Raw genomic sequence first — 14,651 nt, forward strand, 5'->3', positions numbered from 1 at the left:
AGAATTGGGTGGAATCAGAATCAGATCATGACAATTCCAAAGGGGTCGGAAGGAATCATATCCCAATTCCAGTTCTTGATTCCACTAATATCCAATATCGAAAGGGACATCATATTCTGATTCCTATTCCAGTTCTCCCTTGAATGGAACGAGAACTAAAATTAAAATATAAATTTAAAATTTTAATTCAAAAAAATCATATTAAAATTTCCATTCCGGGTAGAATCAGAATACCATCTCTTGGGGCGGGAAACAGACACCATCATTTTCCCCCTTTAATTTGCCCTGGCGTGTCAATTCCGTCTCCATGATTCCTCTTTTTGAAACCAAATGTGAAATGCTAGAATCGTGCGGAATCAGAATCATATGCAGATTCCAGAGCTTAATTCCGGCAATGCAAACGGCATGGGCAAAAGGTAGCCAAAAACCCCTATGTCCATACTCCAAACTCATACCAATGTAGTGAGGAGAGAACAAAGGGAGGGAGAGATTAAAGATATTTCATGGAACTAAGAAAACCAAACAAAAGCACTACTACTCCCATCCCAAACCTAGAACATATCTTACACAATTAGAACAACATCCTTCTATGAATTTCAAGAAAGTTTTCTTCTATTCAACGTTTTAGATTTTTCAATGTAATAAGAAAGGTCGTCGTGACCTCCAAGAATGAGGAAGATGATTGTTTCTTACTGGGACCAAATTCTCCAGCTATTTTTTTATTTCGTCTGTTTAAAACCCTAATTTATGAGGGCTTTCATCTGAAAAGGAAGGGTTTTGTTCCACTGTGTTAGAAACTATTTTTTTCTGTCTGTGTTTAAAACCCTGATTTTGATTTTTGGTTCCTTGATTTTGGTTTCCATTTTTCTTTTTGGGTTGTGAGTTCTTATTTGGGTTTTTCATTTTAACAGAGCATTATTATCAAGAAGCACTTTTCTTTCTGTCCTGGCTTTATCCTTTGCTTCTCTCTACTTCTATGTATAATTCGGTCTTTATATATTCAAGTTGTTCTCTTAAAATTCAGATTTGAGAAATATGGACTTAATCTGAGGAAGATAATTAGTAGATGATATTGACTTGCACTTAAAAAGCATTCTAGAATAAATGGGGGTAATTGGAGTATGCTTTATGTTTTAAAATGGAATACTCAGTCGAGTACCGATATTTGTAGTATAATCTAAAATGCAATAGTCATTCATTTGCTTCATTCAACAATTCTCAAGAATCATGTTGGGTAGTGTAGCTCAGTGACATTATTATGCAGTAACTAAAGACCTACTTGTATATATGGAGATCCCTCACTGAACTTTGGAATTCTTTCCATTTGTTATCTTCTTATATATGGAGATCTCTACCTGATATTTTCATTGAGTTCCCAATCGATTCCATGTCCTACTCTGGTTGCCCGTATGCTAAAACCATCAAAGTTGTGGACTTAAATCCATTATTGAAAAGATAGTTCTGCTATGGTTCGAATCACTAAAGAGGAATACAGGATTAGATAGGAGCTTAGAAGTTTAAGCCCTGTTTATTTTGGATTTTGATAATTGATTTCGAGTCCTAAACTGATTCTTGGTAAAATTGGGAGTTTGGTTCTTGGTAAACCAATTCTCAGTTTTAGATGTTAGTTTTGAATTTCTGCTATTGTTGGAGTTCAAGTTCTTGTTTATGGTGATTTTTTTTTATGGTGACTATGTCATAGATTTCCTATAATTAGAATGATCTGATTCTATTTCCATATTTTGAAAAAAAATAAAATTTCCATGCATCCGAACACCCTTAATTTAGGGTTTCCTTTCTATGAATCTAAATATCGATTGCAGATTTAGGGTTTCCTTGATTTGAGATTAATTTACTTCCTCTCCTTGTCTTTAATTTCATTTCTTTTAGTGAAAAGCTGATGATTTACTTGTAGATTTTTGAGATTTTGAGATTTTAGAGTTCTTGATCTTGGATAACTGAAATATTATTGTGTAGGAGCTTGGGATTTGAGCTTTGGTGATTCGTTCGTGTAGTTGATGTTTATCTTTCAAATGATGCTTGGGTTCTGATAGAAATTCAATTATAGTTCTAATAAACTTCATCCAAATGTCTCCCAGAGTATTCAGATTAACGGCCACAATTGAAAAAGATGTTACCAACACGAACTCGAAACTTCGTTAGCCATAGCGAGATAATTCTACAAAACTTTTGCACTAGATTCATTTGTAGAATCGCTAATCATCGAGCCTCATTTTTTACTAGTTTAGTCGAGGCACCTAAATATGCAGAGCTACCGAGAAAGCTTCAAAACTCGGAAAGAAAGCCATTTGTAACTGGTGTCAATGAACTCAAACGTAGAGCAAGACTGGAGACAGAAATGAGGCAGGAGGTGCGCGAGATTATTTTGCACCCCCCCTGAAAATGGATTGTTAGTGAAGAAACTAGTCCCAGTTGCACATGAGGCTTACGCTGCCAGATTCGAGCTTTTTTATTGTGTTTCAAGGATTGTCGAGAGCATCCCTGTTCATTTATGCAGGTAAAGCTGAGGGTATGCGATTTCCAAGTGCAATTCTAAATATCAAATTTGATTAGTCTTGATTTCTTTCTAAAACATTACTTGCTACTAGTTCAGATTCTAATTTGATATCGGGTTTGTTCTCATGTAGCTTGTGTGGAGAAGTTCATGTGGGGCCTTTCCCACATAGAATCCACACGTGCAACATTGCCGGGAGTCCATCTAGCAAAGAGCATAATTGGGTTAAAGGTGGTGTTGAACATGTTCTCCCTCTTGTGGAATCCTTTCATCTATATGACAGGTTGGGAAGGGCAGTTTCACATGAAGAGCGACTTCAGGTTGACCGCATCCCGGGAATTGTAGAACTTTGCATTCAAGCGAGTGTGGACATTCCCGAGTATCCAACGAGGAGAAGGGCCTTTCCCGTATACAACATTGCTGGGAAGATGATAGATTTCGAACGGAGGTATCCACATGCGGAAAGGGTATCCAACCATTTGGGTTTTGGGAGAGGAGCAAGAGTCCAAGGGACGACAACTCTGAGTCCTCTGCCTCTGATGATATGCAAGGTTTGTCTCCTACGTGAATTATTCCCCCCTTTTTATTTTGATCTGCAGAAGGGTTGAAAATAGTAGTTTCTTTAATAAAATAGCCACCATTCAAAAAAGAAAGAAAGAAAGAAAATAGCTGACCTCTAGTTCTTAGTTTGAAGATGTTGCCTTTTGCGTTTCCAGTTCCTGATCTTTTCATGAATATAAGGCCTCTGGTCGCACATGACTGAAGATGGATTTTATATCCAAAATCCAAAGATTGAAATATATGGATTGAGGCCGAAGAAAGTGACGGGAACTCCCTTTATTTGTTAAATGACTGGATCTTTTAAGAGAAACTTGCAACTGACGGAACTGGAAATCTTTTGGCCATGCATAACTGATGATGGAGTATATTAAGGCTGAAATGGAGAAGTCCAACCAAAAATCATCTCTAAACAAAGTATGAGAGATTTATTTCATTATTTGATATCATACCACTCAGTAAATCTAGGAAAGCTTTTCACCATCTTCAAATAAGCCTCCAATAGTATGACTCAACTTTGAAGACTGTTTTCTTTTCTTTTCTTTTTTGAAAAGTAACTTTATTAAATGCATCAACGAACATTACAAAGAGGGGACAAGAGGTCCCCAAAGGGAATTACATAAAATTGTTCATAAAGTTGAAGCCCCCATCTCTGAGTGATAGGAACGTTCACCCCCTCTTTTGCCAGAGTATCTGCCAAGGAGTTCGCAGTTCTCCTCCGATGTTGTAATTGAGGGTGTAGGAATCTTACTAAGTCCCGAATCTCATCCAGAATCCAAGCTGGGTCAGCTTGAAATCTATTAGGAAGGAAATAAGAATACGATTCTATCATCTTTTTAGAATCGGAGTTTTTAGCCAAAGATGATACCCAAAGATGATAGATTTCATCAGAAACCTTTCCCAATCTCACTTTTTAGCCAAGCTGGGTCAGCTCTAATGGGGTTGGAGTCTGATCATTCTGCTTTTGAACATTGGATGAAACCTAATTGTCATCGATTAGGAAGGAAATAAGAATGCGAAGGTTTCTGATGTGTCCCTAAACCATGTAAAGAGAAATTAGAATTCTGACTGCTAAGATATATGGGTTCAGACTTCAGAGTCTTCAGATATTTAAGGACAATTTGTAGGAGAAGTTATCGAATATTTTTGGAACTCATTTAGAACTGATAAGGTTGAACCATTGAAGTGAATCCTAGTGGAACTTTTTTCTATTGGTTTTGGAACTCAAGAGGACAAATGATGCTGTTCTAACAGATTTTGATTTTAATCCGTCTTTCCTCTTTTTCTGGTGTGTGCAAATATGACAATAGGATGTGCTTAATAGTTACCACTATTTCTCTAGAGATGTCAATGTGTTTTATTTGACTAACCTATGTGAAATCAATTTTTCCTACTTGTACCACTCCCACCTTGGATTCAGGCAATGTTAATAGATTACCTTGGGCCATAAAAATAGCTTATTTTCTTCTCGATTGACTCCTGCATCCTTTTTGTTTCAAATAAGGGGTAATCTCGAACTTCATTCAATCTTTGATTTCTTCGTGTAATCTCGAATTCATTCATTCTTTTTTTGAAAAGTAACGATTTTATTAACAAACTATAAGCAGATTACATCATGGGGACGAGTAATCCCACTGGTGTAACAGCAATTACTTAGTCCCTTATGTACATACGCTCATAGTTTTAAAACTCTCTTGCGTCATCGTGGACTCCCCCGAGTCGACTCCCTTTTACCTTGCCTCATTCCGCGTTTTGCCACTACATTCCATGTTTATCCTTACAGAGTCAATAAAAACTCCTTTACATCTCCCAAATTATGACCGAGTCAACTGAGCACTCAGCCGCATCAATCAAGTACTCAACCGCGTTGTGCCGAGTCGACTAGGATTTTCTATGGCCGCATTCTGCGCCGCTTCCGCTTGTTAAAACACTGATACACTGCCCAACCCAACAGTCCTGTTATACTGCTTTGCCTTTGGTATACCCTTGTCCCTCCGAATCTCCTAGAGCTCCACCCTCTGCTACACAGTGGCTCGATTGCCTGCAGCCTGATGAAACTCCAGAAAGAAGCCCACATGCAGAGAGATTGGGGACTTTGAATTCAATCCCCTAATTTACCCTCATCTCCCCTGCCCAGTCCATCGGGAGTATAACCAACTCATCTGTTTCCGCACCTTCTTTTGCTAATTTATATGCCTGTTCTTTTGACTTTTTCATGCTTATCTTTTTATTTTTAGTTTTCATGAGATGTTACTTATTTGTAACATATATCTGTATGAATACAATATAATTTATGCATCAATCACTTGAGGTGATGCCAACTATTTCATTCTGTGGTGCCTGGATATGTGTTTGCAAACAAAGTGAATTTTACCAGTATTTTTAACAAGCAATACGGAAACATCAAAGATTAACATTATGATTTCTCCCCATGGTAACATATTGCATGCAATGTTTGGATTTAAGTTGAAATGTAGAAGGAGTTTTCGATCGTGAAAATGGAGCTTTCAGAGAATGCAGAAGGGCTTTTAAATGATGTGATGGCATTTTGGTGCAGCATGTGGTTTCAATATTCATGCATCCTTCTCTTGATAGAACCAAGAGTACAGCCTTTGATTAAAACTAAGCCAGCTAGGTGGATTGATAGAATGGGCCAAGAGAAAGGAGGAATTGGTGGTGGGAACTTTGATGGGCTAGATTCATGCTGGTTGGATCTATTTTTTATTTGGTTGTTTGGGTTGCTTAGACTGTTGGTATTAGCACAAATCCCCTTCTCTTATTTAGTAGTCTGAAGGAAAAATAATGTTCCTCCTATTAATCATGTGCTTGCTTATGTGCAGTTTAGCCTTTCCTATCGTCCTCCTCAATTCTCTCATAGCAGTGATTTTTTCCTAACTGTATTTTTTATTTTTTATTTTAAAAAGACCCATTTCTGTGTTGGAACTTTCCAGATGTATTTCTAATCGAACTGAATGAGAGTGTTATTCAGCCATGGCTGTTTCAACAACAATAGTAAAGGTGTTTTAACCAGATGCCTACTATATGAGAGTTCTACTGTTCTCAATGAATTAAACTGTAGCTTATCAAATTTTCTCTAACCATCCACAAACTGCAATGATTTAGCAAATTAATAGCCAACTCAGGTTATTTCTCTCTTAATGTGGCAAACTGGTGACCACTTTGTCTGTGTCTCATGCCTGTTGTTCTTTCTTGGTTCTATTACATTGGCTATTTGGTTCTTCGTACTTACAATACTTTCAGTAATACAAATGGGTTTGGATCAGATCATCCTTCTTTGCTTGGTAATTGTCTATGCATCTGATCCTCAATATAAATAATTTTTCAAGCTTTTTATCGCATATTGTTGCACACTTGCAGGTTTAGCTGTGCGAGGCATGAAAGCATGGAAGACAATGCAGTCAGGGACCTTAAATCTCATGGAGAAATACGCAGTCAAACGTGCGGATACTGTTCAGAGGGGCCCAAGGGCCACAGGGCGAGGATATGCCAAGCATACAAGCACCAGTTAAGGGACGGACAGCATGCATGGCAGGATGCGACTATTGACTATGAATTGGTAGATTCTTTCAGAGCTGTTGCCTACAAGTGTGAAAGAGGAGATCTTGTACAGGTGGGATGGTGAAGGTAGATGAGATGGGGTGATTGAGAATTTGGGGAAGAGAGTTTGAAGAGGGTAAGGGGGCTGATACTTTTCGCTTTCTTTGATACCATACACCCCTTTTCTTCATTTCAGACTCCACTGGTTCATACAACTCAATGGGAATTCCAAAGTCCATTCTAAGAATGATTGTTAATGAAACGTGTGAATAGTCCCAAAACAAATGTATTTGAATATCAGCTTCCAATGGGGACAACTGCCAGTTTGGATGATATTGGCATTCATTTCTTACCTGTAGTGGTGATCAGAGTAGCAGTGTAGCACCCATCTAATTTCAGCTGGCTGTAGGCTCGATACAACTACTTGCCCAGTCAACTCTTTTTCATGCAAGCCCCAAAGATGGTTCAGATCGTAGTGTTTTGGGCCCTTCATCTAGTGGGCCATACCATGGATGAGTAAATATATGTTAATTAGATGTTCTTAATTGTCCGCTTAATTATTTTCACCCTTTGTATGTGGGTCCAATTTTTTTCTTTCAATGGCATTTGGATGTGGGACCATTAATCTTTTTTTTGCTTAGTCTGTCAAAACCTTCCATTTGCAGCTAGTTACCAAATACCTTTGTTGGTAAGGTATTTTTGAGCTATGACCTATCTATGTGGTGGCCCACTACTTATTAGTGTGCATTTGTGAAATACCCAAATGCCTATTGCCATGGACGCTAGCAAATCCCATCTTTGAAATACCCAAAGAAGAAACAATGTTCAATCTTTGAAGCCCCTCGTTCTACATGTCTTTTGCCATTCTGCATACCACTATCGCTGCTGATATATATAACTCGGGGGTCATTCAGTCCTGCAGCTCGTCCGAGTCAACACAGGACACCCAGCGCATTTATTAGAACTTCAGAAGAGAACCCCGTGAATGACCTGTCCACGTATCAAACTGTGGTGGTGAGTATGACCCACCACTTTCTTTGTTGAAGTTGAGGCTGGCTCCCACGGTCATCTAGAAGCTTATTTTTCACCCCTCTTCTTCCCCGGGAGCCAGCCTCTCAATCTTTGAAGTGGAGGCTGGCTCCCACTTTCTTTGTAAAGGTTTCTTTGACAATTAAATGCCCTATTAAGTGTACATTCTGCTCCGTTTTGTTGCAGGAATTTTTTTGGTTCTTGGGATTTCTGTGGACCAAAAAACTCCCTGGGAGATTGGTGGAAAAAAAAAACCTCCCTGGAAGTATCCCGGTAAAATAAAAATCCCATGTTTGGTTGACCGGACTATGGTGGGGAAAAAAAATGCTTTGTTTAGTTTCTTGAACTGTTGGGAAGAAAAAAATTCTTATGCAACATTTTTGGTTCTTGGGAGTATTTTTTTTTTTTCCAGGGTAGGGTTTCGTGCGGGGTTATTTTGGTTCTTGGGATTATTTTGGGCCGAGCAACCAAATGTGAGTTTCCTGCGGAAATTCCACATGAGTCCCAAGAACCAAAAAAATTCCAGCAACCACCCCTCTTCTTCCCCGGGCAACTCCCTCCTAGTGTAAAAAGAGTAGTCCTAAATACACTAGACGCGGTGGCCCGGGGAGAAAAGGGGGTGAAAATATCGTTTCTCTTCTTTTATAGCTAACATTGAATGTAAGTTTCCCGAATAGCTACTAAATTCCTTGGGAATGTGGAACCACCCCCCCCCCCCCCCCCCCCCCCCCCCCCCCCCCCCCCCGGGCGACCAAAAAAAAACAAAAAGAAAGAAGAGAGAAAAAAAATCTGTGGAGCATTCCTTCTGTACATTTCTTTAGTCTAATCCCAAAAATTCCCGAGAGTTTTCAGAACACTCTATTGCATGGAATAGTTCTTTTTGTGTGTGTGTGTGTGAGGGCTGCCCCCGCCGCCGGGGGAGGGGGGGGGGGGGGGTGGGGGTGTAGATGAGCACTATATTAGTAAAGAAAAGAAGGCCCTGCCATTGAGACAGTCAGAGCTACAACAAAACTCCAGGACAAAAATACAAGAACCAACAGAAAGATCAGTGAGGGAAAAAGTAAAAAAAAATTTCTCCTAGTTAAAATTGGAACGGTTAGTATGAACATGATTATTTTATTTCAGATGCACTACAAAGTTCTCACAAATTCCCAACAGCTTTCACCTCCTTTGATATAAAGGATTTTCTTTCCATGGATTCCATGCAGGATCTCGCAACATGCGTCCAAAATTATCCAACTCACAGCTAGCAGGCACAGTTTGGGAGGCATTCTCTACCCTTAAGAAAACTCTCACCATGAACTATACGGCCATTGATTGAACAGTAACACAGGTTGCAGTGTCTGTGAAGGATGTGCTGCAAGAGGAGAGAGCTTAAGACAGCTCCCAAATGAAGCTGCCAACTTGGCGAGCATAAGAGCTCCAGCACATTTCCCTCGATAAGATCCTAGCTCCATGATCAAGAGTGCTGAAACAAAGTCCCCAAGCCATCGTGGCACTATTCTTTTTCTGATCAATACAGATAAATGTGTTGACAGACAACAATTGAAAAACAAACTGAGAGCTTCCGGCTGAATCCCACAGCAATCATATTCCCATCATCTCATGAATTCAAATCGCCCGTGAAACTACTTTAGCCTATACATGAAATACGTTTGATATGATTACTTTATTACTACAAATTACAGCACATGAAACAATGATGACAGCACTGTATTTGATAAGATGAAATGATACCATAGAATGATATTCCTATGAAGATGGTAGAGTCTAGTGAAGGAAATACAAAAAAGGAAACAAATTTCTAAATAATATGAAGGGGTATTTACCTCTTTAATGTGTATTTATGATACAATATGTGAGTTACATAATCCATGTAAAAACAAATGATGCATGGAACAATTCGGTTAACGACCAATTAGCTTTACCATCCAGGCACCACCTAAGTACAGACCCAACAGCGGCCCTGCCAACAGAACCTGGGTGAGAGGATCAGTTGATGGCGTAAGAACAGCTGCGACCACAACCGCACCAACCACGACATATCTCCAAATCGAAAGCATTTGGTCTCCAGATACTAAACCAACTTGTCCCAGAAGAAGTTGGATAACTGGAACCTGTAAAAGAGAGAGAAAACAAACAAACATGGAACTGATGAGACTTTGCTCATAATGATCCTGAAAAGCATATTTGGAAACATTCGTATTTATTCATATTTAAGTAGTAACTTAACAAGATTGAATTATTAAACTCCAGGATTTGGTTTTCACTTTTCAATATCAGTTAGATAACTTATATAATTTTTGAGAGAAAATGACATAGAGCTCCAAATTCATGTAGAAAGTGTAGCACGAGTACAAATTCATGTACCTGGAAAGACAAACCCGTGCTGAACATAAGCACTAGCACAAATTCGAAGTACTGGTCGATCGACCATAACGATTCAACTGCCCCTTCTGCATAGCTAACAAAGAAACTCAAGGCTGCCGGAGCGAGGACTGAATAGGAGAAGAAGATACCAGCGTAGAAAAGCACTGAAGAGCCTAAGACGATCGGGCCAAGGAACTTTCTCTCATCCCTTGTTAGACCAGGGAGAACAAAGGCTATTATCTCGTAAAGAATGATGGGGCTCCCAAGAAGAATCCCACTGTAACCAGATACCTGCATAAATTCAGAAGATTGCTCTTGTGATTCAAAGCAATACATGTTCCATAGGAATAAAAAGTTGAATGCTACGGTTCTACTGAAAATTCAATTAAAGATGAAACAAGCAATGACCGTCTTTGAATTAACAGCGATGGGGTGGAACCTGGAATTAATGGAATTAATGCTTAACCACCAGAGACTTGTGTGTCTGTGTGTGTATGTGTGCATGTGTCTGTCCTCAATTATGATGAAACAAGTAATGCCCACTGTTTTGAACTAACAATGATGGGATGGGATGGGATGGGATTAATGGAATTGACGCCTAACCACCCATAGATTGAATCGAACAAATTGGAAGCCCTCCAAAAGCAAGTTACTTGGATTTTGACCCAAAAAGAAAATTTGAAAAAAAATAAATCTACTAATTATTTCTTACCCAGCCATTAAAAAAAAAACAATCTTACCTAAAAAGTAATTCAATTGAATGAATCATCTGGTTGAGTTCAAGAGCAGGTTGTTCACCATGGAAGAAACAGTAAAACTGTGTGTGTGTGGGGCGCGGGGGGTGGTTTGTGTGGGACGCAATTAGGTGACCAATCCTGTGTGGGATGCAACTGTGTGTGTGTGGGCGCGCGCCAAAAAAAACAGTCGATGAGTATTTTTGGAGCAAAACAGACCGCAAGAGAAGCTATTTCTTCGAGTCAAACTAGGTGACCAATCCAGTTACTCAAGGATGCAACTTTTACCATATTCATCATTAAATCAATAAGGAGGTGGATAGTGAAGCAAAAGGACCTGCTCGGGAAGAGCCTTTTTTTTGGTTTTCATTTGCCTCACATTTATTTTTATGATCCCGAACATCTGTTCATTGTTCCTCCTTAATTAAGTTTTCATCATCATTCAAAAAAAAAAAAAAAAAATCCTCCCGATTGGTCGAAACATACGTACAAATGAAAATGAATGATATAGAACTAAATCTACAAACAAGCTGGGTATGGAAAATGTAACTATACCGAGAAAAAAAAATGTTTCAAAAATATATGATATGCATTCACGCATTTTACCTTCAAAGTTGTAAAGAAAAATTCCCCAGGAGATAGTTGGAGGAAGCGTACTCCCTGAGAACTAACAGGAGCTTCAAGGAGTACTACCAAATCTTTAGAAACTGCAAAGCAGCCTAAGATAGCTCCTCCCACGGCCAAAACTGACACAAATATTCTCTGGCGCAGCTCATCTAAATGATCAAATATTGTCATCTCTTTATCATCTGGGAGAAGATCTTTACCAGGATAAAGGAAATTATAAATGGGGCTGCTTTCTCCATTTTGTTGTTCAACATTCTGCAAAGCTTCTACTTGTGGGCTATCTGAAATTTCTACTTGTGAGTTATCTCCCGTGCCTACAAATACAAACAGTAGAAGTAATGAGAAGCTACTAAAAGAGACATAAATACCCCTCTTCCTGCAGATAAATAGTTGATAAAAATATCGTTCATAAATCAGGATTGTTGGAAAAGAAAATGTTCAGCAGTCAACAGAGATAAATGCACCACATAAATGAAAATCTAGAGCAAGTTAAGTTCATTAATGAAAGTTATGAACCAGCTATCTGAGGGGAGGCTAGACAAGAGCAGGTAGAGGCAAGCCACATCAGATGTAAGAGAAAGCAAAGGATGGTTCTGTGTGGCTTCATAGGGCTACTAAAGAAAACCAAATTCCAAGGGATCTCATGCTGTAATTGCAGAACGGTTTTAGACTTTCAGTAAAGGAATCCATAGGTGTCTGTCAGTCTGTCTAGAAGGCTTTGGAAACTCCTGTAAAGCAACGTGATGGTTACTCATTTCTAGATGTTGTTCAAAACAAAATAAATAAATAACCATGCCCAAACACAGACATCAGAAATGAAATGAACAAGTGCCTTTGGGGATTATATGTATTGAAGGAAATTAAGGTCCCTATAATGGCTTGGGCATGATGAGCAGATCAGCAGATGGTTAATATAGCTCTGGATCTTGGGTCAACTGATAATCCAAATATAAAATATAATTGAATTTTGTTGGGTATAATGTATTTGCCTAAGGGCATAGTTGTCATTATACTTCTCTTGGCTTTATATAAATACATAAGTGAGGGGGAGTTTTTCCCTAACTCACTATTTTCTCTTCTCTCTCAAGTAACATGGTATCAGAGCCCTAGGGACAATCGAAAGCCTCCATCTTCTCCATCTCCTTCAACCTCCACCCAAAACCAAATTCATCTCCATCTTCTCCATCTTCTCCACCCAAATCTCCATTAACTCCATCCCCCAACCCCAAATCCTTTCCCCAAATCTCCACACAAAGAGATGGATGGAAAACTGTGGGCTTTAAAAATGAGATATTAGCATGAGTCTGTATGGATGAATAGATTGGAAGATTCTAATGTCATTCCCTGCTTTTAGAGAACCACTTGCCTAGTTGCATCATGCAGGTTCATGTTGCATAAACAAGGGTTTGGGTTCCTCTCTTGTATATTGATGCTTGGCTTTAATAAAATTTCGTTACATTCCAAACACAAGCTTGCTATGGATGTACCTGAGCTGATTAGCACTAGCAGTTCAAATAGTAAGCTTTTGAATATCAAATGACCAACACATTAAAATCAACTGACAAAAATAAAACTAGACAAGATGAATTCAAACCCATCAAATGACAATATGTTCTGAGGGTTATAACTGGGTTGAGAGACCTCAAATGAGTCAATATACAGATAGATGAGAGAACAAATCGTATAGCATACAACTTTGGCAGATCTGGACAGCAATTTTGGTAATACAATGAACTAATTCCCAAACAATCCAAAAAATAGAAACAGAAAGAAAGTGAAAAACCCACCAAAGAAGCTTTATCAGAGGGGTGAAACAAACAAAAAAGGAAAGAAAGAAAACCATGACAGATATCAATTAAACCATAAAATCGAAAATTGAGTAGATTTAGTTGCAACCCAATAGCAGAAACCTTCTCTAAAACCCCAAAGCATAAAAAAAAAAAAAAACCCATCTCATAAACTCCAAAAAGAATAAGATAATCCAAACCATAAAAAGAAAAAGGATTCAGATATTACAGCAAGCCGTACCAGAAATAACCGGTCTTTCTTCAACAACAGAACCAACAGCACCCAACAACTGCTCCTGCGTCTGGTCTTTTCCACCTTCGAGAGCAAAACAAGCAAACCCATTTTTCTTCTTTTTCCAGGTCTGAGAAATCCTGAAACTGGGTCTGCTTTTGATTTGCAGAGAATTTATTTTCCTGGAAAAATCGAGACGGGTAAAGCAGTTGAGGTGAAGATGATGAGAGATCAGAGACGCACTCTCCATATCTTCCCCCAATTATCGCTCTATAATATCTAACCAATCCCGATTGCCTTGTCCTCACTGTTTATTTGGGCCTCTGGCTTACTTAACGAGACCCCTCGCGTATTTTAGTGAAATTTGTGGAGAGTTTCTATTATGCGCCAGTGGTGCTCTGGGACGTTGATCTGATAGCAATGGGCACAAGACATGATTGAGGGCTAGGATTCGTTGATTCATTATAGGGCCCAAATGTCTTGTATAGTATAGATCTAGAGGTAGCTACTGGCTTATTCAGTGCAGAAGTTGATCGATTTGGATCCACTGTCCAGCTTAATTTGACGGATCTGGGAATGGGGATCAGAGGAGGAGAAAAAGAGAAAGCAATGGCTTTAACATGCAATCACTTAACTCACCTTTTAAATTCAATAGCAACCAACTTTCACCCAAAACAACACTCTCCCTAGGGGTGCAATTCGAGTTGGGTTGGATGGGGTTGACGCCAACCCTAGCCCAACCCGGTATAGCATTCCCTCAATCCTAACCCAACCGATAAGGTCGAAGATGGTCAACCCTAACCAAACCTGCCTCTAAATCTCTCAACCCTAACCAAACCTGCCTCTAAATCTCTCAACCCTAATCCAACTCAACCCGTCTAGCGTGCTTTTGTACGTGCCTAGACACATCCCACTAGAGTTGAATAAATTATTAGATTTAGAATATATCAGATTTTCTAAAATCCAATTATTGGATGGTATATTAGGCATTAGGGGAGATTAAGCAACTTGGATTGATACGAGCCAATATTAGGCTGATCTTTATTTAGTTATTTCTATTATTATCCATCTAGGCATGTAATAGCCTTTTCCAACTCGGGTCAGGTCGAGTCTGGTTAGCCTAGCACCAAACCAAAAATACAAAAAAAAAAAAAGAATACATGACACATAAATCATTATAAAATTAGAGGATAGTCGTTTGGTCCAGGTCAGGTTGTGGTTTTGCACGTGCAACCCAATGC

General features: G+C 39.0%; 1 protein-coding gene and 1 pseudogene across 3 annotated transcripts; one reads left to right on the top strand and one right to left on the bottom strand.

Moving 5' to 3' along the window:
- The first annotated feature begins 1,761 nt into the window (after positions 1–1,761).
- LOC143882905 (APO protein 3, mitochondrial-like) lies at positions 1,762–7,264 on the top strand (annotated as a pseudogene). Its single transcript, XR_013252324.1, has 3 exons — positions 1,762–2,518; positions 2,649–3,066; positions 6,452–7,264. The product of XR_013252324.1 is annotated as an APO protein 3, mitochondrial-like (transcript).
- A 1,492-nt stretch (positions 7,265–8,756) lies between these two features.
- LOC143884356 (sec-independent protein translocase protein TATC, chloroplastic-like) lies at positions 8,757–13,727 on the bottom strand. 2 transcript variants are annotated; one of them, XR_013252826.1, is made up of 5 exons: positions 13,420–13,727; positions 11,371–11,705; positions 10,031–10,321; positions 9,490–9,777; positions 8,757–9,298 (listed from the first exon to the last, which is right to left on the bottom strand). XR_013252826.1 is itself a non-coding variant. In XM_077387869.1 (4 exons), exons 1-4 carry the CDS (start codon positions 13,658–13,660, stop codon positions 9,568–9,570), a joined length of 1,077 nt encoding a protein of 358 aa, XP_077243984.1. In that variant the 5' UTR covers positions 13,661–13,727; the 3' UTR covers positions 8,757–9,567. The 2 variants fall into 2 exon arrangements, 1 of the variants encoding a protein (XP_077243984.1); XM_077387869.1 differs by having other exon boundaries at positions 8,757–9,777.
- Between the last annotated feature and the right edge of the window lie 924 nt (positions 13,728–14,651).

This window comes from Tasmannia lanceolata, unplaced genomic scaffold, assembly GCF_043159265.1.
Source record: "Tasmannia lanceolata isolate RefF3 unplaced genomic scaffold, GAP_Taslan_0.1 ptg000008l, whole genome shotgun sequence".
Lineage (NCBI taxonomy): Eukaryota > Viridiplantae > Streptophyta > Magnoliopsida > Canellales > Winteraceae > Tasmannia > Tasmannia lanceolata.